Consider the following 27,809-nt stretch of genomic DNA (forward strand, 5'->3'; position numbering starts at 1 on the left):
TTAGGGGGGGGAGGCAGCCTTCTTCTTCTTCGGCTTATGGGCCTTAGAAGTCGAAGGGGAAGACGCAGCAGCAGACGAAGACGAAGATGACACCTTCCCTCTTCTTCGTCAGCTCACGCAGGACAGTCGTCAGGTCCTCCATCCAGGCCGGAGTCGGGCCTATTGCCGAAGCAAGCAACACGGCCCGACTGCACCTGTCCGGAAGGACCTGGGACTGGGGGAAGACACACCATGGGCAGGACCAGCATGGACAGGCGCAGGAACCAGGAGCGGCAGGAACAGCAACCAGCTCAGGAGCGGCAGGAACAGCGGCAGCGGTAAACACAGAAGGACAGCCAAGCCAGTAGCGGGAACCACATCAGCGACAGGTACGGCAGGTCCAGCCATCGCCTCGTAGAATCATCGGCAGCCAGCGGGAACCTGGTACTGGCGGCCGGTCCAGGGCGAGCTGCTGGAACAGCGGAAGTCTGGGGCAGGCAACACGAAGAAAAAACACAGGCGGCGGCGGCATACCCCTCCTCGGTACGGCGGCGACCCGGCCCTAGAAGCGTCAGACGGCGTCACCGACACAGCATGGGGAGTGTAAACCAGCGGGTGGGGGAAGCAGCATTAGCGGCCGTGAAGGTTGTAGTGGAGACCGCTCCAAGGTCACCGCCCCAGACCTCGCTAGACGCTGCAGCAGATCGTGGATGCTAGGCACGCCCTGCAGCCGCAGTGGCCCATACCTGTCCAAGGTCGTCTCCCACGGATGTAGCACCTGCGGTAGCACAGACAGATTAGTAAGAGGGGTTCCCTCACACACGGGGGGGAGACATGCCCCACCCCGAACGGAAGGAAGACCCCAAATACAAAATACGAGGAAGCTGAGCGGGGGGGCAGGAAAGAAGACGAAGAATCGGATACCAAGGGAGTCGCGGGAGAGCTTTCCGATGACTTCCTGGCAGACCTTCGCTTCCCCTACCCACCCCCGCACAGCAGTGAAAAGTATATGCAAATGGAAACAGAATACTGCACTTGCGATTCACTTTCATAGAACTTAAAGGGGGAAAGATCAATTCCCGGGTAAGAGCGGAAGCTTGATCCATAATAATATGATGCTATCATAAATTATATGAAAATGAACAACACTGCACTTGCGATTTTCACTTTCACAGCAATAAATCGTAAGGATTAATTCCGGGTAAGAGCGGAAATTGATCCAAAATTAAATTTGATGCAATTAATAAATGAAATGAAAAGAAAACTGCATTGCGAATCCACTTTCATTGCATTCTATTCATACAAAATAAGAGGCTCGTGCCGAGCACAATCACGCTCTCGGCAACGAACGCACAGGGCAAAAAAATATAATGAAAAAGAGTACTTACATCTTTCAATTACACCCTTTCGCCCAAAATACATGACTCGGCGCGAGTGCGCCCGCCCTCGGCACCGAGACATAATTCAAGTCAATTTCATGAAAAGAGCGGAAATCGCCGCCTCTACGGCGATAGCTCCATGTTGATTCATAATTAAGTAATGAAAATGAAAACAGTGTACTTACAGTTTCATTTCAAGATCAAACAAACCATTAGTAGAAAACACAATATAAACAAAGCCATACGACGATGAAACGGGCAGAGAGCGATGACGAACACGTCCTTCACACCCGCGGCCGAAAGCAAAAGTGATTCTTCACCTCTCGGGCGCGGCGGGCGCAGCGCACGATCGGACAAGCAGTTAACTACCGTTCTCCCCTTGTTCGAAGCTTACGACCGTCCCAGCTGCCGCTAGTTACCTTCCTATTGTTAAAGGACCGAGGGTTTGTATTACGTATCGGAACAAATTATTTTTAGTACATTTTAATAAAAGCATATTTAAATTTTTTATATTTTTTATTTTCTACTTTTTAGTTTTGACAGTAATTGTAACCGATTTATAACTGTAGTTAATGAAATTGATATCCGTTAACACTTGATCATTAGCTCTGGAAGGGGAAGGGGGAGCGGGATGAAAGAGAGAATGGGAGAGGGATGGAAGTAGGAATGGGAAGGAGGGAGGGTGTGGAACAAGGAAGGGAAGGATGAGGACACAGCTAAATCAACACTTGAGCGTGTGCTGGGGGAGGGGTTATATTGAAGATAGATTCTAGAGTCAGAGAAGTTGTGAAAAATCTGACACGTTTCATACAAATCCTGAGATACTGGGGGAGGTCACTGCAGGGTCACTCGAGGTCACTGCTGACCTGATCATGTATGGTTGTATTGTCTCCGGGATTGAGCAACCATGTAAAATTTCAAGTTCATCGGATGAAGGAACAGATAAAAAACTGCGTTACAAGATTTGACCCAAACAGACAGATCAGATGCCAAGTTGAATAAATGCATGTAAAAATAATATCAAGTGCATTCCTAAACATATTGAATAGTACACTTGAAATGATTTTTAAACAGAAAGTGCATAACATATTAAGAAGTGTACCTAGAGGTTTCTCATAATTTTAACAAAATTACCAGGACAAAAACATGTAACGATATTTGTAATGCTTTCATGTTGTGAAAAATAGATAATTACAATGGCTGAAGTTACATGGTCTTCTCATATAAAATGAATAAGGGAAAGAGAAAAATGACAATTTGTCGAAAATTGCATTTTTCCTAACTATACAAACCTGAGGTCCTTAACAATAGGAAGGTAACTAGCGGCAGCTGGACGGTCGTAAGCTTCGAACAAGGGGAGAACGGTAGTTAACTGCTTGTCCGATCGTGCGCGCTCCCGCGCGCCCGAGAGGTGAAGATCCACTTTTTGCTTTAGGCCCATGCAAAAAGTTGCAGAGTGAGGGGTGGCATGAGGTGGGACTATATGTAAAGGACCTCAGGTTTGTATAGTTAGGAAAAATGCAATTTTCGACAAATTGTCATTTGTTCCGATACGTAATACAAACCCTCGGTCCTTTAACAATAGGAAGACTCACTTCTTGGTGGGAGGAATCTGAGTCTTTTTGGTGAACAGACTGGTGTTCGTCCAACCCTGGAGTGCCTCCCTGGTCGTAAGAGCAAGGGAGGGATCCAAACCTCTGTCCGATTGATCGGGGAGGGTGTTGCACCGGCCAGGGATCAATGGTCAGGACCTCTGGGCCAAGTACTAAGAGAGAGGCAAGCGTATCCCAAAAAAAAAAAAACCCCCCCTCTTCGTACCAGCAAGCAAAAACTTGTTTCCTGTTTGCAAGGAAAGACAATCATAAAATGATGGGTTTTGTCTCAATTTGGCATCCACTTCCTCCCCCTTGTTGGAGGAAGTGGTGGATATTTACTCCTATCCCTACTGAAAGGGATAGGATGGTGCTCTATTGAGTAGCTCACCTGCATCTCGTCCTTACCCAGCAGGGTGACGACCGTGTCCCTCTACCCAAAGGTAGAGGGAAGAAAAAGATGGGAAGAGGAGCCAGTCACACTCTCATTCCTCATCCATTCTTACGGTCACACCAGGACTCGATGCTGTTCAGCCTGCGAGGGTCTGGGTTAACTACACAACGTGTTGAGCAACCACCACGGTTCCCAAGGAAAAAGATCCAAGGAACTGTGGGCAATATCCTGAAGGTAGAAGGAGGTGCATGCGGTCCGGTTGGACCAGGCGCCTGCCTTCATTACCTGCGCCACGGAGAAGTTCTTGCGGAACGCGAGAGAATGATGAAGAGGCGTACACACTCATCCTGGGTGGTCGAGTTTCTTCAGACAGCTCCGTCGCACCTTCACAGGACAAAGCAGCATAGCCTTCGTATCGGAGGCTGGGGGTGACGTCCATTAGGGAGGGTATTGTGAAGGACTCGAACCAATCGTCAGTTACCGAAGGGTTCTGAGTCTTCGCTACGAAGATCGGTACGAAATCGAGCGTCACAAATACCCATCCCTTTGTGCTTGACTTCTCAAGAGAAGTCATGCAGTTACCTAAGACGAAAAGAAGGGAATAGTCGTATGACCTATCCCTCTTCTCGACTTTGGTTATGTACAGTACTCATACTGACAAGCTATTAAGACGAAGTAATGATTGCTCTGGAACAACCGAACTATGTCCACAGCATAGTTCGTAACTGACTCGGACGCTCTGACAGCTGCCGACTGACTGGTTCGGAATCAGTAGAGGCAAGTTGTCCAAGCATCCGGGTAAGTCACGTGACCTTCGCCCTTTAAAGAGTTATGCTGAGAGACCAAACAAATAAAATATTTGTTAGTCACCGATGCCGGACGGCGCGGCGATGATTCTCTTAATGCATAAGCTCAAAAGGCGAAAGTCAATTGCCTTCAAAAGACCGAGGTCCCTGATGGCAAGAAAATCTCATAGACGTTGAATCTCAGCTTAAGGAGAAACAACACTATGTGACGTTGAAGACGAAGGTAGGCAATGAATGCAACCTACGTCTTCCAGTTGAATCGAGAGAAGGAATCTCAAGATTTCTAAACCTGTGCTTACAAATGACTGAAAACGCTAACCGCCATTTCATTGCTGTCCGTTGTGCATGAAAGCGGGGCGTTCTTCAGTAATGAAAACACAGGGAGAGCCGCTTGAAGAACTGCTTCTCATGGGCTGAACGTTTGGAAGTAGAGCTGGCAGGTGTGGGAGTAGGCGATGTCTTTCATACATCTGCTAATCCGGGGTGAACAATGAACAATTGTACACCTCCGAATACAAGATATTTTGAGGACAAACTCAGATTCCGCAAAAATCATTCGCATTATCGGGATACGATGCAGCAAGAGACTATTACAGAATTCTGTTACCGTGCGGTAAACAGAAAGATGAGAGTCGAATAGATATCTCTGTTTAAAATTCTCGCAATACCGAAGACGATGAATACTAGCGTTTCTCAGCAGTAGATGGTCATTCATGTATGCGAGAATCCCCGTTAATCAGAGACTTAAGTCCGTGATTGTTGGGCAGAGATACGGTTGTTATTCAATCAAAGCAGGTGAGAAAGACATAAACAACCGTCTATCTCAAAGCGGCAGCTGATACTGAAATGCCTCGGGCAATTCAATACGCAGTAGCTGTCGCTGACTCGTCATCCTGAGTTGCCAAGTAATCCTTTCCACGAAGGAATGCGTTCGGCTAGAACCACCGCCGCATAAAAAGATATGCTCGAGCAATTATATTTAAGCGAAACGAATTTCGGTAAATATAAAAGCTAAAATGGTGTTGTTGTGACAACACCATAAGTATATAAAATTGACACTGGAAACTCCTGGGAGGTTGCAGGCAACCCGGGTTTGCAGTTCAATTAGAATACTTTTCGTCTAAGTCGCATCCGTAGAAATAACCAGGATATGCGTCCTACCCCTCGGACCATTCAACTGCTTAGCAGAATCATGTCGCGAGGTTAATATACGTAGTATATTTGTAGGATTCTGAACAACGATCTCCATCCTAAATTCTTTCCTTCAAGAAAACAAAATAAGGATTGGAGATCGACCACCTTCGTTCTCTATTAAAGAGAGTGAAGGAGAAGTCTTCCTCGAAGGAAAGCTTCAATGGTGAACAGAATACTAAGACGATAGTTCCAGCCAAACTGGATATTCCCGTCCGTTCTTCTCTATTCCAGGTTGGTCGCCTACTGTGAGATAGTCTTCTTTCAGCAGCAGTCTTCTTCCTAATGCTAGAAATTCCAGGAATTCGAGCATAGGCGAGGTTCCCGATTATCGTGTAACATATCGGGGATTCTCGTCTCGCTCACTTTGGACCGTGGTCTCGCCTAAGTGTTTGGAGATCGTAAGAAACTCTAAACACTCTGAATGCGCTAGAAATTCCGTAGAATTCTAAGCAGTCTGCGAAACCCCCACCGAATTCGTCAAACGATATCGGCTGGTGGTCCTCTCGATTCGATTCCCTTAGAAATTCGAGAATGGGGCAGGATCCCTCCTCAACGACCGGGGGGATTACGTCAGGTTAGGACCCGAAGGTCCCCCCTGGTCGAGCAGTCCCCAACGTGGGATCCTACAGAGAAATGTCTGTAGGATCCTTCCCCTTTCCCTCGTAGCCGTAAGGAGAGAGGGAATGGGGGAGGAATTGGATACTCGCTCGCCTTCCCAGTGGAACTAGCAGTTGGAGAAGAGTAGGAGCAGCCATCGCCTTGCGGCGATGGCCTCTCAGAGTCTGGGAAAACGTATCGTTCAGGAGAAAACGTTTTTCCCGCCCTGAGGAGGGTTACGAACTCTCACTGTAGGTAAGGGTCTGCCGCCACTGTGAACGTCGTCTGGGTGGGGCTGATCGACACCTGACAGGAGAGAGCCGATACCGTCCTCCGACTCATTCCAGTCCTCGTCGAGGTCGAAACCTCTCAGGAGGACCGAAGGAGTATTTAAATACGGTGTCCGAAGACACGTAGAACGCCGCTGTCGCAGTTAGAGGAGGTGGAAGTAGCTTGATCGACCGGCCAGAACTGAGAGAGCCTTCTTGTCCGGAGACGAGAGACTCTGGTTCAAGACAGAATCGGTAAGCTCCGATCGCGGCATACCCACGTCGGTTTGGGTTCCCTCTCGGGCCCCAAAACAACTCGAGCAGAGACATGGGCTCTGCTGGTGGGAGCGGCGATCCTTCCCCCCGGTCGTTGTGCTGACGAATCAGTGCAATAACCTGGGTAAAGTTACTCTGAATCTCGGAAGTTACAGCGTCTTGAGGAGTAGGACCGTCCAGTCCCTCCAACAAGAGCAGCTCCCAGGACCCTCCTCCTTCAGAAGAAGGACCAGCAACAGATCCCTGACGGTTGCCTCCAATCACTTGCGCGTACGTCCTGGTTGGTCCTAAGACCAACCTGGCACGTGCGGCGTCGTGACGGGATCGTGAGCGGCGCATCTCTCACGATCACTCCTATATACCTAGCTCTTCCTGGCGTATGCCGAGGAAGTTGAAGGTATCGGAGAGACAGAACTGACGCTACCCCCTCTCCCCCTGACGGTCGCCTCCAATCACTTGCGCGTACGTCCTGGTTGGTCCTAAGACCATACGTGGCACGTGCGGCGTCGTGACGGGATCGTGAGCGGCGCACCTCTCACGATCACTCCTAGCTACCTCGCTCTTCCCGGTGTAGCCCGAGGAAGTTGAAGGTAGTGGAGAGACAGACCTGACGCTCCCCCCCCCGCTCGCTGGCAGGACCAGCGTACGGGGGGGGCTGCAGCCGATCACCAACCCGCGGTGGGGATCGATCTGCAGGCCTGGCCGTGCCGCTCACCTGTGGCGAGCGGCTCGACTGAGCACGTCGACCCCGGTCCCGTGCGTCAGACGAGCTGCTGCTGGTCACCGTATCCGCCTGGTCCTGTGGGAGCGGCGGTCAGGTGACCTGCAGGAGCTCGCTTTCGCCGTGAGACCGTGAGCGTCTCCTCGCGGCACGTCAAAAACCGCTGGTACCAGCCGAGGCTGGTTACCGTTCGGTCGAGGGGACCTGGGGGACCTCTTCCCAGCCTCAACCCGTGGCCGGTCAGAGACCGTCACGTCCACCCGAGGTACCGGCTGGTCGCTGCGAGAGCGGCCGCTGGCCTGGCGAGAGTCACCTGAGCGGCTCTCGACAGTCTTTCTGCCTACCGTGCCTCGGTCATGACGCTGAGCGAACTCAGGCGTCTTAACTTTGGCTGCACGGTCACCCGAAGGAGATCGTACACTCGGAACTTCTCGCGGACGAGAAACCGAGCGCCGGTACCTGGCTTAGCAGCAGAGCTGCCAAGACCAGGCGAGGGTGTACAGCGGTAGCCAGCACACCCTTGGTCCCCGTCTTCTTCTTCTTCTCAGAAGGGGACGGGCACCCGGGCCCTTCCGAAGGAACAGGAGGACCAGCAGAAGAACCCCCCGTCACACCGGAATGTGACGAGCCCTTCGAAGTTCCCGAAGGAGTCTTCTTAGGGGGAAACAAAACCCGGTTACCAGCTGGTCGCTGCCGAGAAGCGGCCGCTGGCCTGGCGAGAGTCACCTGAGCGGTTCTCGCCAGCCTTCTGCTCCGTGCCGTGGTCTTGGCGCCGAGCGAACTCTGGCGCCGAAACTTTGGCTGCACGGTCTCCGAGGGAGAGCGTACACTCGGGATCTCCGCGAACGCGAGACCGAGCCGGAACCTGGCGTAGCGGCATCGCCGCTAGCACCAGGCGAGGAAGTACCAGAGCTAACCGATACTCCTCTGGTCCCCGTCTATCTCTTCCTTACGGAACGGGGAGACGGGCCCGCTGAAGGGCCCGAGGAACCAGCAGGAGGACCAGCAGAAGGACCCCCCGTCCCACCGAGGTGGGACGGGCCCTTAGAAGTTCCCGAAGGAGACTTCTTAGGGGGGGAGGCAGCCTTCTTCTTCTTCGGCTTATGGGCCTTAGAAGTCGAAGGGGAAGAGGCAGCAACAGACGAAGATGACACCTTCCTCTTCTTCGTCAGCTCACGCAGGACAGTCGTCAGGTCCTCCATCGCCAGGGCCTGGATAGTCGGGCCTATTGCCGAAGCAACACGGCCCGACTGCACCTGTCCGGAAGGACCTGGGACTGGGGGAAGACACACCATGGGCAGGAACCAGCATGGACAGGCGCAGGAACCAGGAGCGACAGGAACAGCAACCAGCTCAGGAGCGGCAGGAACAGCGGCAGCGGTAAACACAGAAGGGACAGCCAAGCCAGTAGCGGGAACCACATCAGCGACAGGGTAGGCAGGCCCCAGCCATCGCCTGTAGAATCATCGGTCAGCCAGCGTGGTACTGGCGGCCGGTCCAGGGGCGAGCTGCTGGAACAGCGGAAGTCTGGGCAGGCAACACGAAGAAAACACAGGCGGCGGCGGCATACCCCTCCTCGGTACGGCGGCGACCGGCCCTAGAAGCGGCAGACGGCGTCACCGACACAGCATGGGGAGTGTAGACCAGCGGGGGGGGGGGGAAGCAGCATAAGCGGCCGTGAAGGTTGTAGTGGAGACCACTCCAAGGTCACCGCCCCAGACCTCGCTAGACTCTGCAGCAGATCGTGGATGCTAGGCACGCCCTGCAGCCGCAGTGGTCCATACCTGTCCAAGGTCGTCTCCCACGGCTGTAGCACCTGCGGTAGCACAGACAGATTAGTAAGAGGGGTTCCCTCACGCACGGGGGGGGGAGACATGCCCCACCCCGAACGGAAGGAAGACCCCAAAAACAAAATACGAGGAAGCTGAGCGGGGGGGGGCAGGAAAGAAGACGAAGAATCGGATACCAAGGGAGTCGCGGGAGAGCTTTCCGACGACTTCCTGGCAGACCTTCGCTTCCCCTACCCCCGCACAGCAGTGAAAAGTAATATGAAAATGAAACAGAATACTGCACTTGCGATTCACTTCATAGAACTTAAAGAGGGAAAAATCAATTCCCGGTAAGAGCGGCAAACTTGATCCATAATAATATGATGCTATCATAAAATATATATGAAAATGAACAATACTGCACTTGCTATTTCACTTTCACAGCAATAAATCGTAAGGATTAATTCCCGGGTAAGAGCGGAAATTGATCCAAAATTAAATTTGATGCAATTAATAAATGAAAATGAAAAGAAAACTGCATTGCGAATCCACTTTCATTGCATTCTATTCATACAAAATAAGAGGCTCTTGCCGAGCGCAATCAAGCTCTCGGCAACGAACGCACAGGGCAAAAATATAATGAAAAAGAGTACTTACATCTTTCAATTACACACTTTCGCCCAAAATACTGACTCGGCGTGAGTGCGCCAGCCCTCGCACCGAGACATAATTCAAGGGTTCAATTCATGAAAAGAGCGGAAATCGCCGTCTCTACGGCGATAGCTCCATGTTGATTCATAATTAAGTAATGAAAATGAAAACAGTGTACTTACAGTTTCATTTTCAAGTCAAAACCAAAACCATTAGTAGAAAACACAATATAAACAAAGCATACGCGATGAAGCGGGCAGAGAGCGATGACGAACACGTCCTTCACACCCGCGCCGAAAGCAAAAGTGATTCTTCACCATCTGGGGCGCCGCGGGCGGGCCGCGCGCACGATCGGACAAGCAGTTAACTACCGTTTCTCCCCTTGTTCGAAGCTTACGACCGTCCCAGCTGCCGCTAGTTACCTTCCTATTGTTAAAGGACCGAGGGTTTGTATTACGTATCGGAACAACTTACAGTTTGGGGAAGCTTGATATTCACTATGCTGAGATGACAAAACTCCAACATTTTGTAAATGCTGAAAGATGATTTTTTCACAAGGGCGCTGCAGCCGGAACCAGTAGCTCAGAGTTCCAATAGCCTAGGGTGTGAAAATATGATTTTCAACCTTATTTTATAAATTACAACATAGACAAAACTTCAGCCAATGATGATAAAATATCATGACTGTTCATATATAGAAGCAAAAAATCTTAAAATCATGTTTTATGGCAATTTTGCCTAATGAGATTCAAACAACTGAAAAAGAAACATCATGCCACATAATTCTTCTTAAAGTCCAGTTTGCTTCTCATCCTGTGATTGTCTCATAATAAAAGATATCATCAAAAAGTTTGTTAAATTAATTTAACCAAAAAATACCAGAAGGCTCAAGTCCTACAAAGTTGCACCTTCAATGACCACTGACCATCTGTGATTATTGCTTGAATGTTAAATGGTCTACATTTAGGTAAAATCAATATTTACAATTGACATAAAATATATTAATAAGATATACCTTGCCTATCTTCATTTCCAGATCTGGTAACAAATGCTTCAACTCATCTGCATCATCATGACAAGCTGTTACTGGCACTGTACCATGAAGTGTGTTGCGTGGGTGCTCGAGCACTTCACAAAACGTTAACTGACATTCGCCAACTTTTGCAGGGTGACCAGATTCTAAGAGAATGTATACACTTGCTGTAACAAAGCCAAAATTAAAAAATTAAAAATCATGTCTATATTTATTCAGAAAAGAAAATGCTCAATATCTGTACACCAGTACATATTTACATCTCCCTAGTAATTTTTGCATACATTGGATAAGCATTAAATGTATGAAGAGTACACATCAATTTAGTTTCAGCAGAACTACTTTACCTGATATTTCAAACTGTTGTTTAATGACTAGACAAAACCAAGCAGAATAAAATTTATGAAATTAGTATTACATACACTGGTTTAGTATAGCCGTTCTACACATTAGTTTCCAGTGAGATATTTGTAGGTGTAAAATTGTAATATAAAGGAAGTGGTTCCAGGAATTCTGCAGCCCAAGTCCATTGAACTACTGATCTCATCATATGACATGGAAGCTGACTGTCAGCTAGCCAAATGTAAGATGGCAGACAACTGCAATTGGTTTTTGTGGAATGGAATGTCGCTATATGCACTCTGGACAACTAAGACCTATCACAGCCATTGTGTTCTGAGTTTGTATGAGGAAGACTATGGATGTTTTAATGAGTACATGATGCCTAGGGTTGTCTGGTAGAAATTTGGCTAATAATGAGAGGAACCCTATATGACTGTTTGTATAAAGACCATTGGAAGTTGTACTGTGTTATGGAAGGTATCCTAACCTAAACTTCCCTGCCATAAGTTTTGGTTCAAGAAGCAGTGAGCCTAGTACAACAAAAAGGTGTTCTATTGCTTTTGATGTTCCTTCCCTAGGCTCAGAATCCTTAGCTTCCTTTCTAGCTGCAAAAAGAGCAAGATCCTTGAACCTCTAGTATTTCTATGGTGCCCAAGAAAGAGCACATTCCTTCTCATGACTCCGTGTGTTCATGCCAGGGTTACTCCAGCCTGCTTCTGCAACTACCTCCATTCATGCTTTACTCAATACAGAGCAGTTTCGGTGGCTCCACTTGCAAATTGGATTGGCTTCTAAAGAGCTTATCCACTTTTCTTTATACAATTACACCAGTCAAGCCATACCTCTTTTAAGAGACAAAGTTCCAAAGTGTTTGAATAATAAGTGTGAAAGAAATCTGTTGGACAACAAGGATTTCATTACTTCTAGCAATTGAAATCATTGTAGATCAAGACTATTTACAGTGTCTTTAACTTAGAGAGTTGTCAGAAGCTGTGAGTTGTGCCAGGAAGATGACCATAATAATGGAAGAACTCCTTACTTCCAACTTACTTTCAACCTTCATTTTGCTAAGACCCTTGACATTGTCAGATGTCAAAGACAAGATGGTGGACAAAGGGACATCCATTGGTTAAGCCAATATTTGCAGTCACGTAATCATGACGAGAAAATGGTTACTGCTCAATAGGTTATCGTTTGCATTACCTGCAAACTTCCCTAAAATAATGAAAGAACAAAGAGTGATATTAACTGACAACTTTTGTCAGAATCTTTTTAGCTCCCAATAATATTTCTTCTTTTATGAACATATACTCTTCACCCATTCCCAACGATCTCTTTCCATGTCACAAACCTACTTTTGTCTTGTTCCAATATTCATTCATTTAAAAAGAAGTCCTTCAGGTTACCCATAATTGTCTATAGACATGGTTTAGAGGTCTCTTTAAACTATTTTGTAATAATAATAACGCCAATAAAAATAATGACGGATGATGCAGACTTGGCTCATTTGTTGCATACCAGATTTTCATTTCCACATTTTGCAGATGGGTACTCTAGCAGGTCAAAAAGGCTATAAAGAACATAAGATCTAAAAATAAGGACTGCAGAAGGCCACCCTGAAGGAGGGTGTTTTCCTGTATCCTATTAAAGGTTATGTTAATAATGAGGCAACAGAATAATAATGTCCTCTTGAGGAATGAGGAAAGATCACTTGATTGAAATTAATCTAGAGACTGGATATGATATCGCTGAATCCAAAAAAAATGAATAGCCACAACAATCATCAGATCAGAGAGATCATCAGCTTCAAAGATAAAAGAGATCACCAGTTTTAAAGGACAACTAATGGAGTCCTTTAAGTGGAATATGACAAAAAAGTACATCTCTTTAGGATGGTGTCCCAGTTAACCATGGCTGAAAGATGGTGTTGAAAACAGATGGCACAGCCAACAGATGCAAGGATTCTTTTGGCATTCACAGCACAATCACCAACAGCAGGCCTAAAATGAATTTACTCCTAGAAGAATTAGGGTGAGACACAATGCTAGAAACAGTAGCAGAAGTCAGAGGAAGAGAAGCATATGGGTAGAAGATTCCTAAAGAGTAGGTAGTGAAGTTGGGTTTTCACAAGGGCAGTACAATCAGAATATAGGTGATATAAGAAATAGAAATAACAGAGAAAATCATGGTCTTCAGGGCTTGGAAGTAATTCCTCAAATATAAAATCACAGCTGTAAAATCAAGCAAGCCAGAAAGTGGGGTTGAGGGAGGTAGAGATACACGACTGAGGATTGGAGGACTGATCACGCAAACCCACTTTCATCTTATTAGCTAAACAATTTTTAAATAAAACTTAGCTGCCACACAGAACTGGCTATGAATGGAAAGTGTGATAAATAAAATCTCTGCTGCAATGGTTCTCCCCATACTAATGCATATGATAAGATGACATGTTACACCAGGTGACATAATTTTATGCATGTTCACTTACAGAGATCTGGACACTTCCTCACTGTGATGTGATATCACAGGAAATTGCCCTTTTGCAAACACAATAACACTCAAACAAAAGTGAATATGGACAGTTGTCAAATATTTTAAGACAACTACCTTCCTACTAGATTTTATAACATATAATTTATACTTTCTTCATATACACTATGAGATAAAAAAATATATTACTTATTTATGGAAGGCCTGCATTCAAATGGTGTTCAACATAGCATACACAAAAACAATGTTTGGAGAGGGGACAACCACAGAACAAGTCATAAGCTAATAATAACAAAAACCACTCAAAGGAAATTATATCATAGAACTTATATGATGAAGTCAACATAAACAAGTTAAAGTTTAGTTTTTTATGAGGTATCTGGGATTTGTAAGAGTCTTACCCATCCCGAAGGTTGTAAGAGATTTAAGTGTCTTACCCATCTTTGAAGGTATCTCTCACCACCTGGGATCATTACTTTTGCTAAAAGTGTACGTATTCAGTAACACAATTCAAAATTGAGCATATTGATTATCTAAAGCAGCAGTTTATTAATGCTACAAGCATACAGTTTGCTCATGGTAAAACCACATACAAAATACCGAATAATTTTCTAACAAGTACAAATTTTTTATTCTAATGTCAACAGAAACTTCACACAGGCAATGGGATAAAGTTTTGAGAATGCCCCAACTTTTCCTTAAAAAATAACTGCAACTACCAACTCACCAGTTATACTGTCAGTAACATACATTCGCACATTAGTTAGCAATATGCATAACCAAATTCTGTTTACAAAATAAAATTATCAAGATTTTTCTTAATAGTAAGTACTATATATAAAATGGTGCTGAATAATACTGTACCTGTGACAATATCATCTCTTAAAGACTCAAGATTCCTGTAGTTCATGTGGAACTTGTAAAGTGAGGAATAATTGAAATGGGCAAATTTTCCTATGGCAACATTAGTGTGCTGCAATGGGTCTTCCAAGGAAAAAGGAACTGTCCAAGAAACAAATGATTTCAGCTGGCTAAAATGATCCATTTCAAAAGTTACACTTTCTATGTGGAACTCTAGCATGTTGTCATGTTTGCTTAGCTTCACATTCTGAGTCACATCTTGAGAAAGACTTTCCAGTTTATCCTTGATATTCTTATCAGTGAGCATTAATATTCGCTGTTCCAACTTGTCACTATGTTCCTCACGTTTTTTTATCATCTCCTTAAGGCTCTTTATGGTAGAAGTCAGACTCTGGCTTTTCTGATCTGATTCCTGATTCACTTTATCAATCTGCAAAAAAAAAAAACCATGTATACAGTACTATATCAAAATGTAACATGAAATAAAATTACCAATTACAAACGAATAAACTATAGAGAAGTCTGTTTCTCAAGTTACACATTTAAAATTTGGAATGCTGCAAGTGAGGAGAATATCAGTTGGGACATAAAAGTAATAACGGTTTGCACAAGTAAGTGTTATATTCAATTCTAAAGTCTCAAAAAAGTTTGCAGTCTTACAAAAAATTTTTGATAGAGAATAGATTAGGAAGATAATAAAACAAAATAATTTATTAAACAAACTGCCACACTTGAGAATGCTACATCAGTATTCTAAGATATCAAGAAACATCCCTCAAGTAGGTTACAAATTTATTACAAATTTCACTCTCTTACCCACTTTCTTAATTTTGAAGTTATGCTTTTAAATGATTGTATTTACCATATACCAAATTACGGGGACAGAGGATGGGCTTTTATGTAAGGCAATGGCTTATAATGATCCAAAAAATGTTTTGGGTAGGTTCCAGAAGATAGCAGACTTATCAAAGATGCCAAGGCTGTCCACTGAAGTATGAAAGGTAAATTGGAAGTCAGGATCCATGTAAATGTGTTACCCTAACCTAGGATCTTATGCCTATCTTTTTCATGTTAGCATCAGTATCTATACTTTTTATTTTACTGAATATCACAGGCATAACAACTTTTTACTGCAATAAACAGATATAACAACCTGATTACTGCAGTAAATTGTTTGTCAAAGGCTAAATTAATTTAAGCTATCCTACTATGTAACATGTGATTGCCTGGCTTAGACTCTTTTTATTTAGTTTATATAAAACATCTTAGGTACAACTTTATTCCAATAACAAACCATACATCCAATCATAATACTATAGTATAGTAAACAATAACAATATTGTGTCATAAGTTAAGGAGCCACTGCAAGGACAATACACCTATCACAAAATTAACTGTTTACACATGTTGGTGGGACTAAGGGATTTATGACTCACGGTATTAACTGTCACTTCATAAACTTTTTGCAGATAACTATATCCTCGTTACCAATAACTAAAGTAATATGAGATGTTCTGCGTTCACTTCACCAGCATTGTAACACAAAAATCACTAGTTGCTGGTCAAATGCTCCAATCTTAGAATTAGACATGAAAAATTATTCACAGATTTTCAAATTCATGTGGGCTGGCGCCCGTAACCCGTGAATCTGAGGAGTAAACTTAATAACAAAATAATAATGACTCATGCTCAACACAACACAATAACAACTATTTTACCTAGTGTTTGTAACATAACAACAACCTTACCATTGAATTAAACCATTTTTATTTTCTTACTGTATGCTAAGTACCACTAAATACCACCTAAGTCTACTGTTGTAATGAAATCATTATACTATCTTTATCTGCTGTTGTAATGAAATCACTATACTATCTTTAATTTTTCCCTGAATAATTAAAACAGAAATAAATATTTAGTAAGCAGAGTGGCTAAAACATAACGTACGATGTTTTATCCACTACAAGATGGAAGGCTCTTAGCAGCATGGCTTTTTACCTGAGAGGGCAACTCAAGAGTTCTTTCATGCATCACTGGAACAGATCTCATTTAAGTGTACTTTTTGGTTATCAATATACAAGTAGTTCCCGAGTTACGTCAGACTCGGCTTACACTGTTCCAAGGTTACGATGCACTTCAAATACATTCGTAAAAAATTATTTTGGATTACAATGCATTTATGACGCTGATCTGACAGAAAAAATATGGCTCCAAACCAGTATAATGGTAAAATTTGGAGGTTTGGTTTTTTGATGAAAAATCAGTGAAAATGCAGGTTATGCTGTTTTCGAGACAACCAAAGGATTAAAAGTAAGGTTTTCATACGATTTTTGACAATGTCCCAGTTTAAAACCATTTTCAGCTTACACAGCAGCACTAAAATGGAAGCCCGTCATAAACCAGGGACTAGCTGTATAAGGGTGATTATCTGGTATGGCCACTGATTACCCTTCTGTTCAGAAATAAATGTTGTTCTTGTTTTACTGATAAAAGCCATAATCCTGCAGTTTGCTCCTCTTAATTCAATTGGGCTAGATTCGTCACTCCAGAGCCTACCATCCTTTCTATATTACAGATTACGCAACTGTAAGCCCAATGAAGAAATGTTTACTTACTTCATCCCGCAGACTTTTATAAGTCGTAGCATGGCGGCCAAGAGCTTGAGAAGTTCTTTCCAGTTCTAAAGTTTTTTCTCGATACAATAACTGTAATTCACTATAAGATTGTCTTAGTTTTTCAAATTCCTGGAAAACAATTAAAATGATTAATGAATGCATTATATAATTTAAATTCTTGAATATAACATGAAAAAACTCTACCCAGTAAGAATGAACTCAGTAAACAGAAAACAAATCTCTCAAAAATCATCATCCCAAGACATAAAAAAATGATAAATGCACCATTCAGACAAGTCTAACTGTGCTATAAGAATATAGTAATTAAAAATGGATAAAAACTAAGAGGAAACAGATTTTAAAGGTAGATAGTTTGTTTTGAATTACAACCTTTCAAAGTAGTATATTGTGCACAGCCAACTCAACCATGTGGAAAAGGTACCACGGCAATTACCCCATTATTCTGAGTTTTGGATATTAATAAATACAACTCTAAGGGTCATGCTGAAAACTTTATCGGTTAAGGGGGCCGGCCGGCTAATGCCCTTTTTTAAGGACAGGACTTTGATATTCATACCACTTAATAAGGTGACTTGGGACATCTCCAAACCGCATATGATTTTCGCCTCTGACCTTCGGTTTTGTGACGCCAGGGCGATTTATCCCGAAAACAATAACCAAAAATTTTTCAAATTCTATCTCCTCCCTTGATATTTAATATTAAGACCTGGGATTACTACCATATATAGACCTGATGTAGACCTCCAATCGAATGGAGAGTTTTTTTTCTAAAAGTCATTTTTTTGCTAGATATGAATTTTTCAATATGGTCAAAAATAAACCCTATAAATCAGGAGAAAAAAATTTATTAAAAAAATACGAAACAAAAATTGGAAAAAAGGGCTCTATTTGATTGTTCTATAATGTCTTTCTGAGTTATATACCAATTTCCAAGGTTATAGCTTTAAAACTAAGTGAGAAGATAGATTTTGAAGGTCAATAAGTATAGTTTTGAGATACGGGCGTTCAAAGTTTTCCTTCGTATTTCTATAAAGACAATATTAATAAATAATGATTACGTATTATGAATGTATATTTGTTTTTTGTGTATTAATAAACCAAAACTATTTTATTTATCATAATTTAATCATAAATGATGATCCCTTTGCTCATATATCGCAGCCTGGGGCACTGCTTGAGGCAAGATGGGGCACTCCTTCCTACGCAATTCTCTCTCTCCCCTTCACTAACTCTGCTTATTACAGCAAATTTTCTTCTTAAACAAAGATAAACAAACGTAATTGCAAGAGAATGTCAAGAGGTGAAACTCGAAGGCGTACACTTTTTTTACAAAGACAATTTAATAAATCATGATTACGTATTATGAATTTCATATTCCATTTTGGGTATTAAAAAACCAAAACTTTGTTATTTACCATAAATGAAGATCTCTTTGCTCAAAGATCATAGCCTTAGGCAAAGTGTGACGTGTGCTGTCAAGCAAGACGGGGGCGTTACTAAGCAACCCTCCCCTCTCTCTTCACTAACTACGCATATATTATGATATTCTGTAATTATACTTGAGCGATTTTTCTTCGTCTGTATGTTAGCGAGATGTTTCCCTTGTCTTTTCCTCATTGGCATGATGAAATTCTTGCCGAAACACATAAACATACGTGAAAGCAGGCGAATGTCAGACGTGAAATGGAACGTGTAGACTATTTGACGTCTGTGATCGCACTAAATCAGGACTGGACTTGGTAGCTTGAGCCTGAAGTCTCCTTCTCGACTCGGGGAATGTCTACAGATGCCATTTCTCCCAATTTCTTTGACAATAATTATCAAAATTTACGATAATAGAAGAAATATTGCATTTTCTTGTACGGATCAATGTTTTAGGCTTATTGAGTTACGTTAACTAATTACCCTGTAACTACGAAAGTAAGAGGAATTTTGACGAAATATTTCGTATACGTATTCTCAATTGCCATATGAAGCTCCATGAATTTTTTCATGACTTTGCATTTTTCGCCCTATACCTCCATATATAGAGGTTCCGGCCGGCCCCCTTAAATCTAATTTTAGCCAAGTGTTTTTGGACTGCATAACGATTAAATAAACATACCCTAGAGTACTATTACTAAAGAATTTTGAATTTCATGGCATTATTTCACCATCTGCTTGGTTGCAACTGAGCATCAAAGTTTTATTTAATTCCTCATGGGAGAGTTAAGGCTCAAAAGAGGAGTTTTCTTTATGATGACAATAACCAGAGTAAAAAATTGAAGACCTTCTTATTATATCTTGTTATTTCTGTGTGTAAATTAATAACTGTATCAATAAAATACTCACAAAATAATGTACATGATTACATACATAACTTATGTATAAGATAATATGATGTATGTAAATTAAAACCAAAACCTTTCTCAGTATGTTTAAAATTCTTGATTTCAAAACTCTTCTTTTTATATGATCTTTAATAAGTTTTTAGAGTAAGAAAATATTTATTTATTTTTCAGATCCAAGTATAACTGAAATTCAATTAAGCTTTTGGATTACTTTATATATATAATTTTTATGTAGAATGGTACCCAACCCATATATCCTCCAGGACCTTCAAAGCTTGGGCTGTATCTCTATACACATAGGATGTAATTATATTTATATTTCTTTTTTAGGGTGTCTCCTAAAATGATTTACTCAAGTCTCAGGGAAACCTCCATCCATGGGACTCCACATTCAATCTGAAACTCCAACCACGAAAATCATGTGCAGCAACAAAAATCTTACTGGACTGTTTAGTTCTGACTCTGAAGTACACTTTGAGAGATCTCAATTGATGGCAGAACATTACCTAAAGACTTACAAAATGACTCATCATCTTCTCCTTGAGTTCTAAAGAATATTCAAAATAAAGAAGTTTATATATTGTAATGGTATATATATTTTTCAGTTTAGAAACTGTAAGATTAAAATGATCATACTAACCTCAACCGAGACAGCATTTGTACTACTTTCTCTTTCCTTGGATACAACAGATGCTAGTTCATTTGCACTTAAATTCAAGAGCCCTGCCTGTAAAAATAAAGTGCAAAACTATAATGAAAAATACTGTAAAGGATATTTATTTACCTTGAATCATTTACAAATAAAATGTTTAACACCATAAAGGAAAGTTTGCTTAAAGACCTTTATAAATATATTATCAAATACTGGAACTTAGTAGTATATTAAAATCAATTATCAAATATTGGAACTTCATATACAATGCTAAGAGTAATCTACTCTTAAAACTGGCCTTGTCCCTTGAGGAACGATATTCTTCTCCTGATACAGTAATGCAGTAATAACAACAGCATTCCCCACATTCTGTATCTTATGAATACTAATTACATTTGACATATTTTTTAATCAATTTGTATTTTTTATAGCTAACAAACCTGAGGTCTTTGACTGTTCAAGTAACAAACCGTATACTCACAGGGTTTGTTACCACTCCTCATTCCCCCTTGCTGTAAAGAGAGGAGATTTGCTACTGAATAGAGGGTTTGATATTTCCAAGATCATAAAAAACACCAACTTTCAGTATGGCTACCTTACTCACCTGCATCAGACCAGTCCAGCATATGACGTGTCTATTCCTCAACCCACCCGTAGGAAGAAGAAAGGAAAAAAAGAGAAAGAAAGAGACCAGCCAACTCACTCATTCCTCTTCCACACAATCATCATAGGTAAGATACAAAACACCCTACTAGTGGTAATAGATGAATTACACAACTTGCTAGGCAGCCACCACAGGACCTATGGAAAATGTGTCCAAAGATCTGTGATCAACATCTTTCAGGTAAAAAGAAGCAAACATGGACTGGCACAACCAAGAACTAGCTACCGGCTTGGAAGGAGAGCAAAGCGATAGCGTTTTACTCTCCAAGGCAGTTAAGAAAAGACTAAATACGTCACGAGGTAGTGCATGGGCTCTGACCAGTTATCACCTTGTACATGCAGGAGTTGCCAGATCTCACAGACTCCTTGCTTACAATATTTTATTGTTTTTAACCAGTTACCAGCTGGCGCTTGGAAAATATCCTACTGTTAAGACTGAAGGTTTGTTCCGCATATGAACAAATCGGTTTTCCAGTTATTTCAAAGACCTTGTCCCCTGTTTTTACTTCTGGTTTTCCTGTTTGTAGTGAGCACACTGAGCAAGTATGTATTGCCTTATTTCCTAAGATCATTTTAATATTCAATATCCTTTCAATTATTCATCCAAATTCTATTACATCTTTTGTCTTTTCACCTTAGACAAGTATGTCTACTCAACTGGTTTTGTCTCACCCCCATTCCAACAAAATTTATTTCTCCATATGCCCTGGCTACACAAATTCAGCCCATTGTACTTGCCTGCGCTTGAAACAAACTGTTGACAAATATTAGCTCTCCTTGGGTTTTATTACCGAAAAGTGTGACAACGTTGATAAAGATGAAAATATGTGTAGTATATTCATAGTTTGTCACATTGGTAGTGAATGTAAAGAATGTGTAACAAATATGGAATATGCCAAACTATTTATTGTATGTGTGGAGAAAGAAAAAGCACCATACCTAGAGATAGGAATACACAACCACACTGTCTGGCCATTCTTAGAAGATACTGTCTTTCTCTACTGGTAGGATCTCAATGTATGGTTAGTGCCTTTGCCAACCAATCAGTAATAAAAAACGTGAACTCTTAAAATCTGATAAAAAATGTAGTGACAAAAGTACATAAATAATGAATCACTTTTTCTTCAATTTCCTTTTTTTTTTAACATAGTAACTTTCTTACAAATAGCAAATTCTCCCTCATATATCAAGCTAAAAGTAGAATGATGGGCTCATTATGGACAGGATACTATAACAAGGGATTTCAACTCAACATTAACATATAGATATTAAAATAACTACAGTCAAACCTCAGATTTCGTACACCTGGAAACACTCCTTCCAGGGCCCACCTCAAGACTAGGCCCTGTACCGAGCACCCAAGCAAAGCATCCCGTGTCCTCTTGTGACCCATTCTGCTTTTGTTTATTGTTTTTTGTGCTTTTTTATTTGAGTTCCACTGCTAAATAAGCCATGATGGGGCCAAAAAAGTTCAAGTGCCAGCACTTCTATAAAAAAAAAGGTAAGAAACACTATATGTAAAATTTAAGAAAGTATTCGAAGCAAGGTGTTTGAGGCGATAATTTGTGATGTGGCAAGGATGTTGCATGCCGATCTCAAGATAGAAAATGCCTAAAACAAGAGCTGCTGTTAGTGAATTTAAGGCCAGCAGAGGCTGGTTTGAACATTTCTAAAAGCAAACAGGCATACATAATGTTCCTACTTCAGTGATTAAGGACATGTTTACACATCCTTACAAAGTGGAGTGATGTAAAGAAATGTTGTGGAGAATTATCATCCCAACAAAGTTGTAATCCGTGTCTCCATGTTAATGACAATGCCTTGTTTCCCACTAGGCAAATTTTAAAGATGCCAGAAACAAATCTTTCTTTATCATTGTGCAAAAGGGGTCCAGTGACTCTCAAGCTGGTCCCAGTGCCAGTAAAAAATGAAGAGGGGAAGTAATCCCTGATAGTGCTAGTAAAAAACGAAGAGAAGTAACCCCAGATAGGTCCTTGATACCTAAAGTGCTTCTAGAGGGGGATTCCCCTCCCAAACAATAATGTCTCTTCCTCCCTCTCCCCTCCTCTCCATCTTCCATATGCTGAACAAGAGCCTTCCATCCTTCCATGAAGGTAAGTGACGTTAAATGTTTATTTATCCATTTCATTAGTCATTTATATTTATTTCTCATTGTTTTCTGTATGTAAAACTCTTCCTCCTCTACAAAAAGTATTTTTTATTAATATTTTTGGGTGTCTGGAACACATTAACTGGATTTACATTATTCCTTATGGGAATTATTGTTTCAGATTTTGTATGTTTCGGACTTCCTGAAACGTTCTGGAAAAGATTATGTACAAAAACCGAGGTTCCACTGTACTCTAAACAATGAAAACTTATAACGACAATCAATCTGTAATCTTAGTTCAATCCTACAGCTATTTTAGTCTGCTGCACAGCCACAGCTAATAAGTTGAGAGTACAATCAAGTGAGATCCATCTGTTTACAGCACTATTACTACAGTTAAAACTCTGTTCAATTTCAAGCTCCTACCTTATCATACAAGACTAACTTCTGCTGCATCTTCTGGAGCTGTTCCTGAAGATCAAGGTTCTTTGTCCTTAGTTCCTTAGCTTCCACTTCCAGCTTCACCATTTCTTCTTTGTCTTGAGTCATACGCACAAGAAAAGTACTTCGTTCACTGAGGTCACTCTAATGATTAAATACAGAATTCATTGACATTAGTATACAAGTTTTGCACCCAGATGTGGCAAATTATCTATAGCAAAGATTTAAAATAAGTTCTTCGCTTGTGAGATCAAATATCAGTTTTCTTTTAGAAAATGAAAGATATAAGATAATAGCCATATTGTTGGGAATGCAAGCAAAAAATACTACAACTACTTTGTCATGAATAAATATTCTTATTAATCTGTTAAGGGCTTAAACCCATCGCTGAAATACAAATACAAACTGAATTGTTATGATGTACTTAAAACTTATTTTGCCAATATTTCATTATCTTCCACAGAAAAAATATAAACTAAATTACAGTCAAAACTCCAAACTCTTTATTCAGGACTTAAATTTCTATTAGAAATGTTCACAGGCTCTACCTTTACTACATATAAAAAATAAACAGTAGTTTTCTCCAGAATATGAATGGCCTCTCACATCCATACGTTGTGACTATGCCAGCGATAACATATTCAAATTTTTACATGTCACACTAGCAACAAAGTTCACATAAACATAAAAATCAAGGTTATAAAATGCAAGTGCTGTCTATTACACAAACACTTAGCATTATGACAGAGAAACAGGGGATATGTGCAAAAGGTCTATTACTAAACGAAATCAATGCCTAAAACAAAGATAGTCCAAAAACTAAATTCATCAGTCATTCTAGATCATAAATGTAAAGGAAGCCATGACTATCAATAACAAACATAATGCCTCTCTCTTTCAGTGTTATTATTAAAAGTACCTAAAGATAGCCAATATGTCATCTGATTCATAACCATGAGAAGTAAAAAATACTATACTTTACAAAAACTAACTACCAATGGAAACCAAAGCAACCAAGACCACTATCATACCATGAGTAAGTGGGCTCACTTACTCATGCAATCACTGATCACAAAGGAGCAATTCAATTGATGTATGCAAAGGGCCACTGAAATTCCACCATGTAACTCATGAGGAAATTAGAATGTTTGTTGTATTGAAATTATAGCTTTATTATAAAGTCATAAACATTAAAGCTAAAACCTATATACTCATACAGTACATAAGAAGTAAACTTGAGTATTAAAAATAAACACACACACACAACTGACAAAAAACTGGACCCAAATAATATGGAGGATATATCAGCTTCATGAAAAATTTAGGAATGATATCAGAATTCAAACTACTTTCCTATCCAGAGACCTAGGAACAATGATAAATATTTCTACTTCAGCTCTTAGATAAAACCCTTTCTTAATCCTTCATAACATGGTCACTTCTAATGAGGGCCTTTTCAATTCTGTACAAATTTTCACCTGTCAAGTAGACAATAAAACTACACGAAACCTAAAAATAAAGGGCACAGTGATAAATGCTGAAGAAATTGTCATTAAAACATCTGTAATCTCTATTGGTGGTGCATGAGATATGAAGAGTTAAGAAATACTAATGGATGAGCTGAGGTAAGTAAAAAAGTTTCATTACTGTACCTCTAGTGCTGACTCCAAATGAGCAATTTGTAACTTCAATGAATCTACTTCTGCTGTTTTCCCACGTTGGTCACTTTCTAACCTCAATTTTGTTAAATTTTCATTTTCATTTTGTAGCTGTTCATTTTCCTTCTGAAAACCAGACATAAACATAATGAAGATATTTCCCAACATCATGCTAGTGGCATAAAGACACAGATACATGTGTAATCAATTAAAAGATTTCTAATATTATGTAAAACTGACTTCTACCTTCTAAAAAATTTTCTAATCAAACACTGATTTCTACTTTCTAGCAAACTCTAACCAAAGTACATAGCCCTTGATTTATAATTAATCACATAGGGCTAATATGTACAATAGTTTTAGAAATATTCATAAAATTAATTCTCACTATACAATGTGCTATGATCACTACTTTTTTGACAACCATATATGAACAAAATGAGGTATTTATGATAAAAATGATATTGTTATGATACAATAAAGTTTTATACATACTTACCTGGCAGATATATACATAGCTATTACTCCGTCGTCCGACAGAAATTCGAATTTCGCGGCACACGCGGCAGGTAGGTCAGGTGATCTACCCCCCCGCCGCTGGGTGGCGGGAATAGGAACCATACCCGTTTTCTAATTCATATTTTTTCTTTCAGCTGTCTCCTGAGGGGAGGCTGGGTGGGCCATTTAATTGTATATATCTGCCAGGTAAGTATGTATAAAACTTTATTGTATCATAACAATATCATTTTTATACATTCAACTTACCTGTCAGATATATACATAGCTGATTCACACCATTGGTGGAGGGTAAAAGACAGCTATTACTGAATAGACAGGTAAACAACATACGTTGTAGGTAATAAATAAATAAAACCTTGGTTCCTATGTGTTTAGACGAAGGGTCGACTTCCTAGCTATTGCTAGTAGTCTGCTTCGTCTCAAGAGCCTCAGCGAGGATGTGACCTATGGCTAAGAGTTCTTGTAGATCTGTCAAATGGGGTCCTTATCCAACTTACTTGGACAGAATCTAGTGGTCATTTGTCAATGGCGCCTCGCGCCTGCCTGGCCGTCTCGAGCCTGGCTGGCGCCTCGCGTCTGGCTGGTGCTTCGCTTGCCTGGCGCCTCGCGCCTGGCTGACTTCTCCCCACTTACAGGAGATTCGAGCTTGTTAAGAGTCTCGATGAAAACTGGCGATGTCCACCTCGGACACTTTATTTGCCTGATTTATTCGCCTCTAGCGCATCTGCGCCAGATTGGAGGCCTACTCCTTCTCCTCATCAGACAATGGCAGTGTTTATTTGGACTGTCTTGCTCTGGCGTCTTTACGCCTGTTTGGCATTTGGCGCCTGATTGGCGCTACATTGTCCGAAAGTCTGAACATCCACAATCGTTTATCAGGAGAAAGGAAAAGGGTGGAAGAAATTCTTTCACTTTGAGCTTATGGCCTCTGCAACAAGGGGAGGTAATTTTAGTCGGCTACACCCAGTAGACGATAGGAAATCTAATAGTCCGAGAGACCAGTCTTCCTCCGAGGAGGATCATACTTGATACTTCAGTTGCTAACGAGCACTCTTCCTACATGTTGACGAGTTCTCTCGTTGGAAAATCTTCCCTATCCTTGCACGAAGGCAGGGAAAGAGCCTGGAAGTTTAAGGAGACTCTGAGCTGAAATTGGGAGGATTCCCGATTTCTAGCTCTTTTAAATATATCTCTTCGAACCTTCTGGGAAGTAGTTTTGAGCCCTCATCGCATTCCAAAGACTCTGTCAGCAAACGTTTAAACCTTATCTTCTTTTGTAGATAACAACGTAAATACATTGCCTGGACAAAACGAATCCTTTATCTGAAAGCGTTGATCCAGGAATAAAAGGTTATAGTTCTTTTGCCAAACATACCATGCTGGCAGGAACCCATTGCCGAGTCTTTCTAGAATTTGATTCCAGATTCCAAGCCCAAAATCTCACTCGTCCTTTTGGTCGATTAGTACCAAGAGAAACATTGATGAGGAGCAGTTCCATCTTGTCAGAACACGGAATCTGAGGCCCAAATAGGATCCCATTGTAACTATAAGATCTCCAAGTCTTGTCGTATAGAGGTATTGTGTAAAAATCCCGAAGATCTTAATGCTCTGCTATCTCCAATTCCCTTTATAGAGACAGAGTATAGCCTTTTACTGCGTTCTTTGATAGCAGATATATACAAAGGTAATTCTTCCCTCTGAAAGGGAAGAAAAAAAAAAAAACCGCTATGTGGTTCACAGAGGTATCGGAAGAGGACAGTTTCCTCATTCCCTCAAGCACGATCTGCAGAATATATATCTTATCCATGACTACTGTCATTTACCTTGAAACATCCTCTCATTCATGTCCACTTCGGTCAGTCTGCACGCAGACAGACTCAGAGTGGAGAGGTTGTTAAGGTCCATTTAAAATAGATGCTGAAAGAATATTCAGACTGTCTGGAAAAGACTTCCAAAACCTGCTGTGAGAAGAACGTGACCTCTGAGAATCCAACCTCTCTAAGTCTAAAATGAGGCATAACATATATCCTCTCTTTCTTTGACGCCCTTTGTCTTACATTCTGTAAAGAGTTTATCTTTTAGGGGAAAAAGACTAAATTTTATTCCCCTTTCTATAACATAAAGATGGCGTATATTGCTACCTCTCTCTTATATTCTTTCTTCCTGTCCTCGTGCCTGGGCAACGAGAGAATGGAAAAATTCTATCATCGTTATTCTGCAAAACAAATTATTATTATCCTATTCTCCTACTAACTGATCCAGGATCAAGGAGAATCATTCAAGATTCCTATCCTAGGACATCAGGCCGTAATGTACGGTTCAGATACTTGAAAGAGCCTCTCACCCAATACTGAGAGCTCCTACGAGTCTTTTCCAGTACCAAAACATTACAAGGTCTCCCTTGTTATATGTTTACATAGGAGTAGGATAATATACAATCCTGT

The 27,809-nt window shown here is 41.2% G+C and overlaps 1 protein-coding gene across 1 annotated transcript in view; it reads right to left on the minus strand.

Moving 5' to 3' along the window:
- LOC135208361 (protein fantom-like) overlaps window positions 1–27,809 on the minus strand; it is a gene marked incomplete in the record, with an annotated part of 187,683 nt that overhangs the window by 147,807 nt on the left and 12,067 nt on the right. Inside the window, 7 exon segments of the mRNA XM_064240462.1 lie at window positions 10,085–10,225; window positions 10,643–10,827; window positions 14,360–14,786; window positions 16,972–17,100; window positions 19,963–20,049; window positions 23,174–23,332; window positions 24,841–24,972. Of these exon segments, the coding sequence (XP_064096532.1) occupies window positions 10,085–10,225; window positions 10,643–10,827; window positions 14,360–14,786; window positions 16,972–17,100; window positions 19,963–20,049; window positions 23,174–23,332; window positions 24,841–24,972 (1,260 nt within the window).

Source organism: Macrobrachium nipponense, chromosome 35, assembly GCF_015104395.2.
Source record: "Macrobrachium nipponense isolate FS-2020 chromosome 35, ASM1510439v2, whole genome shotgun sequence".
NCBI classification, from domain to species: Eukaryota; Metazoa; Arthropoda; class Malacostraca; order Decapoda; family Palaemonidae; genus Macrobrachium; species Macrobrachium nipponense.